Source organism: Netta rufina (assembly GCF_964035555.1).
Source record: "Netta rufina genome assembly, chromosome: 2".
NCBI classification, from domain to species: Eukaryota; Metazoa; Chordata; class Aves; order Anseriformes; family Anatidae; genus Netta; species Netta rufina.
The window spans coordinates 42,996,633-43,014,931 of NC_140124.1; the positions used below are offsets into that span (position 1 = coordinate 42,996,633).

General features: G+C 40.7%; 1 protein-coding gene across 2 annotated transcripts in view; it reads left to right on the forward strand.

The window, feature by feature from the left end:
• TGFBR2 (transforming growth factor beta receptor 2) overlaps positions 1-18,299 on the forward strand; it is a 58,717-nt gene that overhangs the window by 25,358 nt on the left and 15,060 nt on the right. For both annotated transcript variants that reach the window (XM_084306740.1, XM_084306741.1), the window contains 3 exons: positions 1,797-1,968; positions 3,604-3,794; positions 14,458-15,257. In XM_084306740.1, the coding sequence (XP_084162866.1) occupies positions 1,797-1,968; positions 3,604-3,794; positions 14,458-15,257 (1,163 nt within the window). The remainder of the gene's footprint in view (positions 1-1,796; positions 1,969-3,603; positions 3,795-14,457; positions 15,258-18,299) is intronic.

The window sequence follows — 18,299 nt, forward strand, 5'->3', positions numbered from 1 at the left end:
AGAGGTATCATCCCAAAGAGAGGAACAGTTTACCAAAATGATTAATACATATTTTATAGAGCACTGTATCCAAGACCTTTAGAATCCCTGCCACACCTACTTCAATGAGGCTTTGTTCTTCTGCATGGCTTTGGGGAGTTGTTGCAACACAAATAACGAAGGACAAGAAATGTTTACCTCAGGCTTAAAATTCAGCCAGCCTGTGACATACTGCCAGCATTCTCCATCCCAGTAAGTGCTCCCAGAGAGCTTGTCATAACCCTTACCTCTGTGTAGGAGCTTCTTCTATATCATTAAAATCATTGGGCATTTTACTACTGATTGCAAAGGGAAGTGAGATGAGGGACCTTAGGTCAGTATAAGAGCATGCTAGTCATGAGAAGTATGTGGTTTGGGTAAGGAGGGAAGATTTTGCTCTCAGTCCTTCACAATGGCTCAGAAATGCATTGGAAATGTTAGCAAAATGCCTTTTTATTTCCTTCTGGAAAAAGCATGTATATTTAATTCCTGTTATAAAACATTCTAATGGTAATAAATAGTGAAGTTCTAGAAGAAAAAAATTGATTTCTCAGTTAATGGAGGAGAGAGGGAGAAATTACAAATCCCTGGTTGCCTATTTTTGGTTGACTAGCAACATTTGGCCACAGACAGCAATACGAACATGGTTTTAGCACACAGGTGGCTATAAGAGAAGGGCTGTGTTAAATGAAGCCTAGGATCTCCTTAAAGTGGTTCAACCTATTTTTCCAAATATATAACAAAGTGAGTCAGACTGAAACTGTTGTAGATAGTCTACTCCACTTCAGATATAGTTGCATATTCATTTTAGCTTCAGAAAAAAAGTTTATGTTGGCATTTTCTGTTCTTTGTAGTCACGCTGGCTTTTCAAAATAGCTTTTGAACTAAAAATAGGTTTCCTGAAATTCATAATACTGGGATAAATAACATCTCTTCCTTTACTGCTACTACACTGAAGAAGATGGAGAGTGCTAAGACTCTTTCATGACCAGTAAACAAGTAACTCTTCAGTGCTCGGGTACAGAAATGTAGCTGCTGGGTCACTGTGCAATTCTACAACAGAGGCTGTCATAGCAAGTTATCTTGAGTTAAGTCCCCTGGAGTTAGCCCAGAAAGGCTCCAGCAGCAGATTACACTAGCTGCATGGATGCGCTGTTGCATTTCCAGCTTGAGTTTTACCCGTAACCTCTGGCAAACCATCTAATTTAGGATGACAGTCAGTTCCAGTTCTGTGTTTCTTCTTTGTGAACAGTAATCAGATTAGGGGTGACAGCCAGGTGATATCTCAGGTTAGTGAAGACAGACTTGCAAAATCCATCAAGATCCATGTCATAATGATGTCACCCACCTAGGGTGCATACCCACCGTGGTTTCCACAGTTACTTTAGCAAACAGGCTGTGATACAATATATTGCACATAAGGGACAGATACGCTGCCTGTGAATAATGCAAGTGGATGGCTGCAGAGTAGTTCTTTCAGGACAAACTGGGCTCAGAATAAGCTTGATTCTGCAAATTGCAAAGAAACTTTTGCACCCTCTGACGTCAATAGACTTTGACTTCACATTTCAAATTCACTTTGATTAACCTGGTCTTGACAGTATGGTGCTTGTGCTGTTGCAAAAAAATTGGTAGTTGCACAAGATCAGAGATTTTTCTAATTTAAGGTATGAGGGAATGTTTGCTGCTGATGAAAACCTTATCTTCATAATGAGCAATAACATAATCTGATAATCTATCATTATTAAGTGTCCTTCCCTTTTTTTTTCTCCCTTCAGCTGAAACTATGTCACCTATAGACAGAAATAAGGAAAATGGACTGCAATTGCCCAAACTATGCAAATTTTGTGACATTAAAGTAACAACCTGCTCAAACCAATATCAGTGCAAGAGCAACTGCAACATCACTTCTATCTGTGAGAGGAATAATGAAGTCTGTGCCGCTGTATGGTAAGTTTTTTTCTTCATACAAGTGGGGAAGGGTGCACAGCTTCATTCATCATCACTTAGTACTTTCCTCAATTGCTCTGATATTCAGAATCTCCCTGCTATTTCACCGGGCTCAGCTCTCTTGCTTCCAACTTGTATCTGTGCTCGGCATGCTGAGAGTTGCTTGAGGTTAACAACAATGCTGATATGAAATGTTCTGGGGATTTATTTATTTATTTGGAAGTGGTTCTGTTCCAGCATGTGCTGTTATTGGAAAAGAGGCATGGTTTTGCTCAAACCATTGAGCTGCATCTATCCACAGCACTCAGTGTAGAATCAGGTCTAAGACAGGGAAGATTGTGGTGGCATTAGCTGAAGAAAAACAATGCTCTCTCAGATTTCGTACTGAACTAGACTATATACGTGTATCATAGCAGCTTTATTTACTACTTATAGGTAGAAATGCTTTCTCTTAATTGGAAAATATTCCTCTGTGTATATACTGTCTCTGGTGTAAGTGTTTCACTTTTTATACAGTGTATGTCTAAGTTCAAATAGATCTGGAGCATGTGAAAATATTTAATGTAATATTTTTTGTAGAATTTGTTGATTAAACTTGTATTATGCTCTAAAAACTTTCTTAAATAGCAAGAAAGTAAAACAGAAACACTCTTAATGAGTTTGTAAGTGGACAAAAGAAGCAGAACTGAGTATTTGCAACACTGCTGCTGATTTAGAAGCATGATTAGAACCACTTAGAGAAAAGCATGATTAATTAATTTATTGAGGTAGTCGTTATGTCCATTGACTTGAAGAGATGATCAGCGTAATTGGATGTGGACACTTGAAATTTAGGATCGGTCCAATATGCTGTTCTGTACTTGTCCTGTGCTCCTCAAGTATGTATTCATTGTCTGTTATTGCCATACAGAGTGACTGTAGTGCAACTGAAGATACGCTTTGACTTTTACATGCCAATTTATCCAAAGGACACATGAGTTGGTAATTACACTTGAAGTACTATTCACCTCTAAGTCTTCTGTCCATGAAATAAAATCTATGGACCAAGACAAAACACAGGAATCTGGGCCAGATTATCAGCTGTAAATATTTCCTTGACAGTGAGGTCACTCTGGCTTGCACCAGTTTTGCTTTGTTTTTACAAAAAACACTCTGTGAGTAACTCCTTCGGTGCAGAAATTGTGCCGATTGCAGGCCTCAAGAACAAACCAAAAAAGTCTGACCCACTAGAAATTCCTTAGATTTTGAGGAAATAATTCAGTTTTTATCATAATTTCCCACAGATTTTTACTGCCTTCACAGTGACCACAAAAACCAAAAGTATGTTCTGAAGTTCACAGCAGTTCATTGAGCATTAGCTTGAATAATTTCAGGTGAGATTTTCAAAGGCACTCATTTGGGCTTAGTGGTAATACGATACAGGAATAGCTGTGCCATTGTACAAATGCCCCAGTGTGGAGCAGCCCAGATGCAGCCAAATTTATCCCATTCAGGAAAGACAGAGAAAAACATATGATATTCTTTAAATCACCTTTGAGTTCTCAAAAGAGGCAAATCTGGGACAGGCACAAGCCTGTCTGCTCCCTTTCTTAAATATTCTTGCTTTGATTTCAATTTTCTCTTTTTCATTCTTAGGAGACGAAATGATGAAAATGTGACATTAGAAACAATATGCCATGATCCCCAGAAACCTCTCTATGGTCACATGTTGGATGACTCCAGTTCAGAGCAGTGTTTGATGAAAGAAAAGAAGGACAATGGAGGATTGATGTTCATGTGTTCCTGTACAGACGAAGAGTGCAATGATGTTCTTATTTTTTCTACAGGTAGGTTTAATAATTTACCCTGCATTCCTGGGCTATACCTTACACGTAATATTAAATCTCTCATACCAATGGACTCGCAGTTTGTGGAGGAAAACCTACAGTTGCTAGAGACTTTTTGTCTCTTCTGAAAAGAGGAGCCCAAGATTTCTTGGCTGTGTGCTTTGAAGAAGTTGGGGCAAATACTGATACTGGTTTGATCATAGGTGGTAGACCCAGGACCTAATTCTATCAGATTGCCTTAATTTTATAAAAAAGGATGCATTTGCAGTGAAAAGATCTGACTGTGTGTCAGCTGTCTGGAGTTTTTATACAAAGCTAGCCACACCCTTGTGGATTTTGGCTAATTTGTTAAAAATTAGTCATGCTATAGCTGTTTCTCCTGGAGCTATACAAGCTGAATACAATCACTTTGACAAATGCTTGTCTTCTGTATGTGTTTATGGGAATCGTTCCATAAATTCAACACCCAGTGCCTTCATTCCTATCAACTCTGGACCCCCTCACACTTCCAGAGCAGCCCAAAAGGAGCTGTAGTGTAAATGAAAACATGGCCTTTTTAGCCTAACTTCTTTCATTCTCTGGAATGGAGCTTTTCCTTCTAGGTCATGTGCTGTAAGCACTCTAGGTGACTCATGAAAGCTGTGCCCTGCATTGACATGTAGAAAGTGAATAATTACAGATAAAAAATACAGTGACACAAAACTTCAGTTTGTAACTTTTCCAGTTCATTCACAAACACAAGCATCAACTCCAGTTGGAAGGGGGGAGAATTGAGGCCTTGTCATTCCCTTTTTTATTGTTGTGGATTAGTGTTTCTTTTAAATGAAAACAGCCCCTTTGGGTTGCTTGCCTGGTTAGCCATGGCAGGAAGACAAACGATTTTTACAGTATCAGACATGCGGTTTCCTGTCTGTGTTTAACTTTGAGCAGAACATCACAGCCAGCTGGTCCACGGCTCCTCCAGACAACTAGATAATAGCCTGTAATAATTTTGCCTTTGGAATGACTGTCATCCAGGTCTATTCTGTACATTGTACTTGCCTTTTTTTGTCTCTATATTTCTTGTACATCAGGGTAGTAAGGATTTTTGCAGTGTTTTTGCACATCTTATAGTTTTAGAGAGTGGACAAAAAATACACTAAGGAAGCCAATTCAAGCAGTGACTGTGCTTGTTTATCAGCAGAAATGGAGACAACAAAAAAAAAGATCTTAATATTTCACCTGATAATCACAGCCTTTCCTTTCAAGATATTGCTGTAAAAGATCGGTGTTCTAGCTCTTCTTCTTTCTGAATGAAGAAAAAACAGATTTTTTTTTTTTCACAGTGTTTCTGAGGTAAAGAAGAAAATTGTGGGTAAGGCAGAGATTTCTAATTTCCACCAGAGGTTAGTCACTACATTCCAGTGATTCACAGCTGATCTGTTATTGCTTATAGAAGAACTGGCTTATGGCACTGTTGGCTTGTATCAGTCTTGAATGTGAAGGGTAAACCTACTGACTCTGTTTTTAGACACAAACATCTAAAGCTTCAGGGTAGTGGGCGGTATTGTGACTCACTGAAGTGTGGCTTTGGAAATGTTTGAAGTGGTTAGATCCAAATCAAATGCCTCTTTCTTGTATGGACTTTTTGTTTAAGTTGCTGATCTGAAAAATAAACCAGGCACAGTCAGACATGTGCCCAAACATGCCTGTAGTTTTGCTGTGTCAGGGGGCTTCTGGCCCTGATGCTGAACCCTGATATTTCAGGCCACAAGTGGTTGGTGAAAAACATGCGCAGAATCAGTCCAAACAATATTCTGTAGTTCTTGGAGAAATAATATCCAGGAGACAGGTAGCCACTGCAAATATGACTACCCCATGTTTATTTTTTAATCCTTTTCTTTTTTGCCAAACAAAATTGTGGGTGACTAGCAAACAACTTACACCCCTGTGGTGGAAAAACGTTTCTCACAGCAAAACTCAATGCCAGTCTGTTTAAATTATTATTTATTCAAATGTCTAATGTCAGTATTACCGGAAGGCAAAACCAGGGAGCAAAAACACTGGAAAAGATTAGCCAAAAAGGGGACGGGGGGGGAAGGCCCTGACTGGCCATGGAGTACTTGGCTAGGTGGCAGACAGGGCCCATGTCATGGAAAAGATGAGTGCAGGACTGAACTACAACAGCTTTTTCCTCCTTGATGTCTAGTTGTGTGTGGTGGATATTCTGCACAAAAATTTTACATTGGCATCTTTTGCTGGTCTGTCTCTAGCTGTTTGCACAGTTCCAGGCCTCCCTTGGTGTTTGGCCAGCCTTGCTCCTCAGCGTTCCCTTCACCACACCATCTCCCAGCCTCTACGCATCAGCCAGTGTCAGCATGACAAATCCTTAACAAAGTTTTTCTTTATTAACAGTCCTAAGTAATTTGGCTGAAGTCAAGGCTACCCAGAGGAATGGGACTTGTGCTCTTTCCAGCCTCGTGACTGATCTGATCTCCATGGGCAGAGAAGACCAGGCACTCTCACTGCAGCCAAGGAAGTGGGATGCCTGCATGCTATGCAGTATATGACCCACCTGTATTGCAGTGCAACTTCTTCCTATTGTGCAGACATCTGTATATAAAAGGTTGACCCCAGCACTGGAGCCTGCAGACAGAAACATAAATCCTTTAAATCATAGGATCGTGTATACTGTTGTCATTACATATGCTATTGTTATCCCAGGCATTGATTTCAAACCCATCCAAAATGCAGAGTTTTGGAAAGGCACAGCAGATCTGTAGCCCAGCTCTGCTCAGTTTAAAGTTATTTCATTCTGGTAATGTGCACAGTGATCATTTTTCACCTTCACCTGTTTTGCTATGCTGTACAGTTGCTTAGATATAGCAAAACTTCAGGGGTAGAGATGACTGATGGGTAAACAAGAATTCGTGAGAATAATGAAGCTAACTGGGGAAGGGTGTCAGAGGTGTCAGAAGGTGTGCTGACAACAATCTTAACACCGATAATAGTTTCCGTAAGTTTCTTAATTGAGGGTGTAAGAGATGTAAGTATTTGACTATTCAGTTGTGGCTGAGTCATTTGCCTGACCGAATTACAGCCTATAGATAAGTAGTGTGTCAAGTGCGGTGATTGCTAGCTGTGTATGGTTGTTACCTGGGACACCATACCTGGTGTTGCTGCTGCCTTGTCCTGCACCTGGATGGTAGAAGATATTGCTAATGTTTTAGAATTTCCTTAATTTGGTATCTCTCGCTTGTCTCTAACATGTTGCCCCTGTCTTTTCCTTTCTTTCTCTCCTCTTCCTTTCCCTACTAGACTCAAAGATTTAGTGATATTACTTGACTACATAGGAGGATCTCAGAATTAAGAGCAGACTTAAGACCTGTGCACAAAACAGCAACCAGGCCATAAATACTCATGTGATGAGTTGTCCAGTGCTCAAGAAACAGCAGAAGGGACATGATTACAGCTGGACTGCTTCCAAGTGGATTATAACAAAGGCTTTCATTAATCTGTTTTTCTGTTATCCAACTAACATGTTCAGAAGGTAACTGTCTTCCAGCTGCCCCATAAAAGAGGTCAGTAGCATTACATAACGTTGCACAGAGCCTCTCAACGCTTGTATATTGGCATTGTTCTCAATGTTTCCTCTTAGATATTTGCAGCCACAGAGTCCCACCCAAAGCTTGCAGCTGTATGTAACCCAAGGAGAGGCTGCTAATACTGAATGTGTGATTCACTTAGTGGGATAGAAAGGAAATACAACGGAAAGAAGCTAAAGAAGCCAAAAATTTGTTTTGCTCTGGTTTATTTATATTGTTTGCTTCCTAGGAAAATAACCACGCAGAGCTCAGTTACAGATTTGTGTAAAAACAAACTAAGCAGCACTCTTCGAGCCTGGTTGGCATATTTGTTACAATTTGCATCACTTGAGAGCTTAATAAGTGTGGGAATGTGGCCAACCTTTTATCAGGTTGTCATGGAAGAGACTTTAATAATTACAGACAGAAACAAACTGTAACTAACACTGGCAACATAATATTTTGGGAAAGGTTGAAGGGGTGAAACTCAGGCTGAGAATAAAAATAGTGGTTAATGTGTGGCATCTGTTGGAACATATTGAAACTGGAGAGACTGATTTGTTCCAGAAAACCACCAGCAAACAGCAGCAGACACTGAGTTGTATAACTGAGGCACGTATCAGAAACATGGTCACATGGCATAAAGTTAGAACAAGTCAGTTTTCATATTGCTGAGTAGGGAAGCTTGGCTACAAAAGTCAAAATGCACAACGGATGCCATGTACACCCAGTGGAGTTGGAGTGACCTGATAGTGACTTGTTAGGATAGATAAGGGAATGCATCCAGGGGTGGGATATTTTAAACAAGTGGGTGCTGTGTCAGCAAACCAAGGAATTACACTTTTCAGCCAGCAGTGAGGGAATGAAACAGCAACAAACTATTTGTTCTGTCTTAGAGCTTGAGTGTTTCTTAAACTCCCCTGAGTGCTGAATAGCATATTTGGAAATCAGAAAAAAGAAATTCTGCTTACAGTAGATAAAATATCCATTACATCACTCCTGCCCGGCCTTTACACTGAAGTGGGCCATCCAGAGGTGATGTATGACATGACTGAGATGCAGCTGTTCCCATCAGGTGGTGGATGCAGATGCATGACTCTTACAACATGTAGCTTTATTTGTGTAACTGGAGGTTCTTCTTGGTCATAACAGAGATGTCTGAGTCCTGATCACCCGATCATGGGTAGTCATGTGCTGAGAGCAAAGGGGAAAGCAGTAGTGAGTGTGCCACAGCTCTCCAAAACTGCTCATACTGTCACCTTACTAACCTCTCAGGAAAAGAGGTAACTGGTGGCATTGGGCACTGACCTGCATAAAGTGCTCTGAGGGCTGGGTCCAGTTTGCCTGACTGCTGAGCAACATTTGAGCTGGAGAATAACCAAAAGGCTAGGGAAATGAGTTCCCACACCTCTGGGCAAACATCCTTGGGGATCAGATTCTGAGCCAGGAGGATGGCTGCTTTAGAAACACAGCTGGAGAAGCAGGTTCTAGAGATGGCTTTGCCTGTCACTTCTGCTCTCTCTGTGCTCCTATCTCTCTGATAAGAGGCCCCGTAGACCTGCCAGCTACCAGTGCTAGCCTGTCCCAGAAGGCTGCTTCAGCAGATGCTGTCACTAGGCTTTTACACGCCCTGACAACCACCTCTTTAGACTAAATATGAAGACATACAGCTCAAACACAAGTTACTGGCCTTGACAGTCTTGGTTTACCTGGTCCAAGAAAAATCTTGTCAAATTCAGGAACTGGCTGCAAGAATTTGACTTTCAGGAAAGTCTACAAGAAATGCCAGGGTTTATTTTCCACTGGATAGCAACATAGAGTCTGCTCTGGTTTTAAAATCTAGTAATCTATGTCTTCTGCCATCAGATGGTTCAGCACAGAAAAGGAAGGTTGGAACTGATTTCCTGCCCCAAAAAACTAATAAGTTTTTTAGAAGTTCTTCATCTCCAGCAGGGATGGAAAATGAAAATGTTTCCAGGAAACTGTCAAGATAAAAAAAAAAATGCAGGTTAGTTTGAAGTGCAGCATTTCAGTTTGATAATTTCCAAATATTTTCTGTCAGCATTGACTATTTTCCTGAGAAAAAAAACAACCACTTTCCAATAAAAAAGCAATATCCCCTATGTGTAAAGCCCAACATAAAACTTGGATCAACTTTCAGACCACTTTTGTTCACAAGACACGGGTTTCAGAAAAAAGTATAGGAATGTCTTGTCTAATAGAGTTTCTGTTTTGATGATCAACATTCCCCAAATAAAAATATTTTGCTGAAGATTCCCAAACCAGTTTAGCTCTAAAATGACCCAAACCAGGAGGGAGCGTGATACAATAAGCTATAGAATTTCATTATCACTTGAGGATTCCTTTAGAAAATAAATTACCCCAAACAGCAGCTCAGAGTCTGTGAAACTTCTCCCTGAAAATGAAACATTTTATGGAATTAATTTTCGTCCAGGAAGTAGCATTAAATAGATGGGCAGACCTTTGTATATTTTATTGCTTAGTCTCTTGCCCAGAAATCAGTAAGCACGTAAGGTTCAAGCTCACATTTTGCCTGAATCAGAGTTGTCAGAGATGGAAAGCTCTTCCTGGAATCAAACAGAGCAGAACTTGAACTTGGAGCTCCCATACCCCAGACTAGTCCCCTCACTGGTGGGGGTTCGACACTCATATCTCTTGCCAAATTGCAACATTTGAACAGAATCCTGTTTATGCAAAAGCATTCAAAAAGTGTTAGTTTTCATTCCAGCGTGGAACTGAAACCAAACTATGAAACCTCAGAGTTGCTGCAAAGAGGAGTTGTCCTTCAGTCAGCTCAAAGGGCTGCTTTGTGTCTCAGGAGCCTGCAAAATAACCGGACCGCAGGCCAGGTTCTGGGCCCAGATTTTGTGATTGTGTTTCTGGAGATTTTAAGGCACTAGATGAGCTTGCAAGACATCAGTATTGATAAGTTTATCATGAGTTCTGCTGGTATGGGGTATATTCTTGCCCTACTGTGGAGCTCCAACTGACAGATGAGTAGGCTGCAACTTCAGAAAGCACAAGCAGCAAACAGTGTTGGAGTAGTTCAGTACCAGCTGCGTGCTTATGCTGCCCTATGCATTAGAGCACAGCTCCTAATTTTACAGGGATAATTTTATTTATTGTTTCCAAAGTTCAGTGACACCGAGGTTCAATCAAAGGTCCAACCTAAAGAATTTGCAAGCAAACCAATGTTGTGCCTTGAAGCCTCCTGCCCAAAGAGTGTTTCCATTTTTCTTGGCACCTGAGTCCAATTCCCTAAAGGCTTGGGTAGTGCTAAGGATCATGCAGATAGCTTGTGCTTAGTTTAAGCCACTTACAGGAAGCTTTCTTTTAGTTAGATTTCTCTATTGTTATGCTATATTAATAGGCTCTTTTGAAGCTTGAAAAAGGACTGATCTGCCTGAATGATAGTTCTGGGTGGGGAAAGTTATTTAGGAGCATGTTGGCAAAACCTGAAAGGCTATTCCATTTAACCATTTCCTTGCTTGCCTGTTCAGCCAGGCTTTGCTCATAGCAGTGCTCAGAAAGAGGAAGCTGCACTCCCATTTTTGAAATTATGGTGCTTGAGTCATAGGCATTTATTATAAGCAAATGAATATATTTATTCTGAGATTCCTGCAATCAAGCCAGAAAATGTTGGCTAGCCACTATGCAAACATACAGATGCACTCTTGATTTTGATCCTGCCCTGAGTTGGAATGCAAATTCAACTCAGAAGTACCCCAAACTTAGCCTGTGCTGGAGGGGCTGATTTTGTTTCGCTCATATCAGCAGTCAAAATCAGAAGTGGTTTCCTTGCTTTAACCAGCCCCTGGTGCCAACATCTCTTTACTGTTGCTGTCTCCTTTAATCTTGCTGGCATGCAGCTCAGTCCCCTCATTCTAAGCCCAGGATCCTGCACCCAATTCCCCCTGTTTGGTGCTCATTCTTGCTCTTTCCAAGCCTTGAGTGGGACTGTCTAGTGTCTTAAAAACAGAAAATGAGCACATCTTACATCCCTGCTGCTTTAGGTGCAGGATGTGCAGCCACATGCTTTTTACCCCCTGCCTCCCTACTTCCTCCACAGGATGCTGCTGAAGCGGATATGTCACTTTGCAGCAGGGATGCAGGACAATACAGTGTTCAGGGGAAGTGGTAAAACTGCTCAGCCTCAGAGCAGTTTTTTCTGCTTCTGCTTTGATTAATTTATTTTTTTTTTCATTCTTTTCCAAATGACATTTGCAACATCAACAGTTTCTGTCTTCCACCCAGAAATCCCCAGTACCTCAAGCAGAGCTTTCCCTTATGCAGAAAGAAGAAGAGCTAAAGCATCTGTGAAGTCTGCTGGAAACTTCTCAGCTGTAGGCCTAAGTAATACAGCCTGCACTCAGACATTATGGGAATGACCAGAAACCCTTGGTATATCCATAATGGTAAAGAAATTGAGACTTTGGATGAGTTTTTTCTCCATTAGATCTGCACGTGCGCCAACTACCTCTAGCTGCTTGGAGTCTAATACATCTCGGGGTGTTTTGCTTTATTTTGTTTTTCCCTCATTTAGTAAGACATCTGTTTTTTAAATATCCGAGCTATATACTGCAAAGTGGCAAAGTAAAAGGGCTTAAAGTGTTCTGAAGAAGCACGTACACCACATAATATAGATTGCAGGAGGATGATATATTGCTCAGTTGCAAGAGCACAGTCCAAACTTCAAGTGTTCTTTTTGGTGACCAAGGGAAAACAACAACAGAACTCTAAATGCTCATAAAAACTATTTTATCTGATTGTTACAGATCACAGTTGCATTTATAAAATTGTGGCCTGTTTGCAACAAAAACTCAGAAACAGAGCCATCGTACAGCAGTCAGTCCTCTTCCACCAGGGTGTTTCCCTAGTTCTTTATAAAGTAGATTATCTGAGAGCAAAGTATTCACATGGGAATAAGCAATGCAAATCATCTGTTTACTGACAGTGACATTGGCCATTCTAAATATAATACTCCAGTAAGGGCTATAAAAAAATGTATTTTTTTTTTTTACCAAGTTGAGAAGTTGAAGGGCTGCCTGTAATCTGTGATTATACATTTAAGTATAGGTATGTTACTAACGTTTTGTTGCCAGGGGAAAGTGCTTGAGAATAAGGATTTGTGATTTGCATAGGTGTGAAAGAAGGGTTAGGCTTAAAAGGTTAATTTGCATGAATGAAATAAATTCATGTCTTTGTTGGTGTAACACGGGTGCTGCTAATGAATGCCACTAACCTCTGCTAGCTGGAAATGTCAGTGCTAGAAAGACACTTCCTCTTCCGTGAAGCCCTGTGAGAGATGGTAGGATTGAGTTACTTGCTCTACACTGACTGATGAACCTTGCAAACAGAGGAAGCACATCCTGGTTCAGGATTCAGGCCTTCTTCCAAAAAAAGAATGTACTCTTCAGATGTCCTGTCACCTACCTTTGAATAGCCGGTGGCTCCTGCTGCTTGCCAGCTATCTGTGTATACAGTGTAAAAGTGATTAAAAATGAAACTGGGGGGTCGGAGGCATTGCTTGTTCTGATAGCAAATTCTTTTTCCCTACCCTGTTCGGTGCTTTTCCCTTCATTTTGAGAGACTTTTCTCATGCACCATGTAGGGGAATCAGAGACTTACAGTTACTGTAGTTAGTGGCAATTTCCCTTCAGAATCTATTAAACTTTTTCATATTGACTTATTTGGCTCAATGCACAGGGCTTGAGTCAGTGACATGGCTGTAAGCATCCACCAGTATTGTATCGCAAACACTAGCCACTTGCTTAACTTTGGTTACAGCATTAATTGTTTTAGTCTATTCAGGTTAGACCCTCAGGGCTTCTTCCAATTAGTGGCCTCCACCATGGAAAAGTAATGCAGCGCATTTACTGTGACTCAGAGGAAGAAATAGGCTAACAGAGTATGTTTTCATCGTGCAATCAAATCAGGTTCAGTTAAGTTCTGATTCCCTTTAGCCTGTTTTCAGAATAAAACTATTCCCTTTCATGCTATTTATTTTCATAGAATCATAGAATATCTGGAGTTGGAAGGGACCCATATGGATCATTAAGTCCAACTTGATGTCTTTTCCCTAAGACATACCCCAGATTGAACTAGTAGGGTCACTTCTAGGGGTGTGAGGGCATCTCAGAGAGGAATATGTTCCTTTCTGTTCCCGGAGCATGTCCTTATTCAAGAACATGTCTCTATTGTCCTTTTATTACCTATCCCTATGTACTTCACCTAACAATATGCTAGTGGGGTGATACCCACTAAAGAGCTTGGAATGAGCTATCTATGGTTTTCCAACAAGGCAGCCAGTGTAGAGCCAGGAAGTGACACGTGGAGGAAGTTTTCAGTTACATAAATCCATGCAAAAAGTGCACGGGGGATGACAGTTCTCAGATGTGCCATACATGCGTGATTGTGCCTAAAGGGTTCAAACACCTGTGTACATGCAGGTGTTTGTTGTAGCAACACTTTCACATATATCAAAGAAAGAGAATGAGTTTAGTTTTTCAGATTCATGTGCAGGCATACATTTTGTGCTTGAATATTAGCAGGCATTATTTGGGCATGGATAGGCTTCCTGAAGATAACTTTATATGGATCCTACTGAAATATACTAGATCTGGCATGGTAACTGGACAATTGGGTATTTGTGTGCTTCATTGTCTATTTACTTATCACTCAAGGTCTTTGGAGAAAAACTAATGTTTTCTTGTAATTATTGGTTAAAGGGGCAGAAGAATACATCATCCGTGTAAGTGCAGGGGACTTTGGCTACTGTCTTTAGGAGTGTGAAGGTTTCATCCAAAATGTATTAAGAGCTTTAGAGAATTAAATTACGTTAGTTTCTTACTTATTCAAGTCTGGCTCCATATAAAATAAGCAGACAGGGAAGTCCTGCAGGCCTATATACAAAAGAACATTTTGAGGTAAGAAAGTAGTGATCATTTTTATTATTTACTATTAATGGAGGAAATCAGGTATTGCACACTGAATGAAAATTGTAGGTTACTGACAACTTCCTGTATATACAAATATATGCTGTCATTTAATGTATGTCTTCCTTCTGCTCTCCTTTACAGATGACCCCCATAAGCCAGAGGAGAAAGATGAAATTTCCAAAGTCACAATCATAAGTCTTGTCCCCTTACTGGTGATTTCTGTTGCTGTGATTGTTATCTTTTATGCCTACCGCACTCATAAGAAGAGGAAGCTCAACAAGGCGTGGGAGAAGAATGTTAAGCCCAGGAAACATAAGGACTGCAGTGACGTTTGTGCGATTATGTTAGATGATGACCGTTCAGACATCAGCTCTACCTGTGCCAACAACATCAACCACAACACAGAATTGCTGCCCATTGAGTTGGACATTGTTGTTGGCAAAGGAAGGTTTGCTGAAGTGTATAAAGCCAAACTGAAGCAAAACACATCTGAGCAGTATGAAACTGTGGCAGTCAAGATCTTCCCCTATGAAGAGTATGCATCCTGGAAAACTGAGAAAGACATTTTTTCAGATGTAAATCTCAAGCATGAGAACATCCTCCAGTTCTTGACGGCAGAGGAGCGTAAGACAGATCTTGGTAAACAGTATTGGTTGATCACTGCCTTCCATGCTAGAGGAAACTTGCAGGAATACCTCACACGACACATTATCAGCTGGGAGGACCTCTGGAAACTGGGTGGATCCTTGGCCCGAGGGATTGCCCATCTCCATAGTGATCACACACCCTGTGGTCGCCCCAAAACCCCTATTGTGCACAGAGACCTAAAGAGTTCCAACATCCTGGTGAAAAATGATTTAACCTGCTGTCTCTGTGACTTTGGGTTATCCTTGAGGCTGGACCCTTCTCTCTCTGTGGATGACTTGGCCAATAGTGGGCAGGTAAGTTAAAAGTTTGAAGAGGTGTGGTATGCGTTGTATCAGCTGGTGTGTAAGTTCCCGGGGTGAAAAGAGGGGGTTAAAAAATATATGCTGCCGTACTTACTTAAAATCACCAAAAATAAATGTAACTGGTTTTTTGTGTGTTTATTTTTATATGTATATATAAACGAATAGGCTTTAAATTTAACATTAAAGCAACAGTGAGAGAAGTGCAGTGAAGATTTTGTTCTGATCAGAGAGCTACATATGCATATGATGCCACCATCCTCTCTATGCGTTTATATTGAAACAAGTATGAGCTTGTCAGCTACAGTTTGTGGTGCTGCTGCAATGCACACACATGATAAGGATGTGCTTCATATTTTGAGGTTAAGCCACAGTTTTCAGTCCTTGAGGCACTATGGTTTTGTGTGAGCAGACCCACTGCTGATGTACCCCAGCGTATGTGAAGTCAGTCCTCTCTGTCCTCAACAGGCATAGGCAGATAACTGCAGTGATATATAATCACTTTAAAAGGCTGAAAATAAACCTATTTAAGATCAGGGGACTTTCTCCACATGCAAGAAAATGTAAGAATGTCAAATAAAAATAATTGCTCTGTCGTTGCTTTTTGAACTAAGCAGGGTGGATAAGGCTCCTCTACTTCACAGGCATGCCACAAGGATGTTTGTGAATACTTTGAAGATGATTTTTTTTCAAGTATATCTCTAAATATTGGCTCTTCTGATGAAAGATCCTGTAGTATAAATTCAGGCCATTTGTTAAGTGAATTAATTCCTAATTAATTACTATTTATAATTATACATAGGTCCCATTCAAAGCCTGTCCATTTACTCTGCCTTTTACTTTGCATGGAACTAATATTTTGGTTTAGAGAGTTTTCAGGGACAGCTCTTCAGGCAATAGTACTCTATTGAGTTCATGGGAGCTTTGCTGTTATTTATCAAATGAAGATCTTTCTCTTCAAAATTCTCGTTAGTATGAGGAAGCTGCCCTGATCTCATTTTGAAAGTGTTTATTAACCACAGTCAGGAGAGAATGATAACCAAGGAAAGCATATTTAAAATAATACAAACACAGCTCACAATCACATACCATTTTTCTCCAGCATGCCAGAGCCTTTTGGAGTCTGGTGAAATCATCCAATATTGACAGTGATAAGACTGGTTCCATTTGGAGTAAAGTGAAAACAGTGCTTGGCAGTGTATGTCAAGGGCTCGGAATCTTAACCCCACCCACCCCTCAGAGACTTCAACTGCTTAAAGACAGCCCATATTTCAAGCTGATTTCTCTGGCATTGCTCACAGACACTTGGAAATAGGAGGAGAGCTTTGGTACTGTCACTTCCACAGTCCACACTAATGCTGACAACAAAGCACAGTGCTGTCCAGAGCAAGTTACTGCTTTGAAATTGGTGCCCTCGGGCACTCATGTAGAGGCCCTGTGTTTTACTTTGTTTAGCTTCACTGAATCAGTGGCTGAGCTAGTGTTATTCTCTGTGGCAAGCTGATTTCTGGCATGAAGTGGCTCCATGTTAACCTCCACCTTGTTTCTTCTGGGCACAGAAGCACCACCCACCCAAATTTCCCAATATGCCAATCTTAGTGCTGTAGCTTTTGTCAAAGAGCTCTTGCATAAGAATTGGCCTGTTAGGTCATTTCTAAACTTCACCCATTGACTTAAACCTTTTCCACCAGGAGGTCCAGTTTTTGAAGGTATATAATGGAGCTGACTCAAATTTTAATACAAGGAAACCTCTAGCTTCCTATGAAATAAAATAGAAGAGTTTAAGTATTTTACCATTTTTCTGGTCAGACTTAGACTGTAATATTCAAGGCAAGTTGTTGGTGTTACAGGGCCTCCTTCTTTCCCATCTACCCACCTACCTTCCACATGAAGCCATTAGCCATTATTGACTATACAATACCAGTGCCCAGAATGACTAACTGTAAACCATCTTTTTTTCAGTTTGTGGTGTCTTTTTAGTCTAGTCATTTGACCATCCATGATGATTAATATTTGCAGACATTCTTAATGTGAGTTCATAAAGCTGGACCTTTGTCCCGTTGTGTTCAGAGGACTGGCAGGTGCCAGGAAGGGCAGGCGTTCCTCATCTCGGCATCAGCAGCAGCCTTGTAACAGCTGATCTTCCTAATCAGATAAAGAGGGATATCCACTGCCCATCTGACTGACATACCTCAAGGCACAAAGCATCCCCAACAGCTTGAAAAAAAATGTAAGGTCTGCAGCATAAAAGTTCCAAAACTTGCACAAATTATAATATACCACAGGAAGAAAAATGATCCCTCACTAGGAGTTTTGGAAGAGAAGAACAGAAAGCAGACCAGTCATTGCAGAGAGAAAGCATATCCCGATTCCAGACAAATGATCAATTCTGAATTGTTGGAGTTTAGGCACCTAAAATGTCTTTGAGGTCCAGGACTCATGTTTCCCAAGATGCAGGAACAGTATCTTTGACCCAAAGACCTCATAATCTAAATGCAGATAAAAAGACAGAGCAGAGTGGAACAGATGATAAATTCTAAGCAGGATGGAAATGGGATTAGCTTGATATCGTTCTTCATGTCATTTTAAATTTTCTCTGCATTTCCCATTGCACTTTTTAGTTACAGGGCTTGAGCCTCCATTGTGCAGCTAAGCTGCGGAATCATTTTTATTGCTGCAAAGAGAGTGTGAAATGTTGCCAAACTAAAACAGCACTTGGGACAACGTTAAGAATCCGTATTATTTGAGTCTGTTGAAAACAGCAGGATTTGGGGCTGGGGAACTGTGGGATATAGTGTGCCGGTATCCCTTCTAACACTTTGCATGGAATCTGCCTGGGGAAGAAGTTGTGTGTTGGGGAAGGGATGGAGGTAGGAAGAGCCTCTTCTGTAGGGTTTCCATATGTTCATGTTCTGTAAGGCAGGGAGATATTGGTGAACTCATTGGTGCTGAGACATGATTATCCCAAGTAACTGTTCAATGTGTCAGTGTCGCTCACGTGCTTGGCCTTAAATTAATCACAGAACCCACATGATA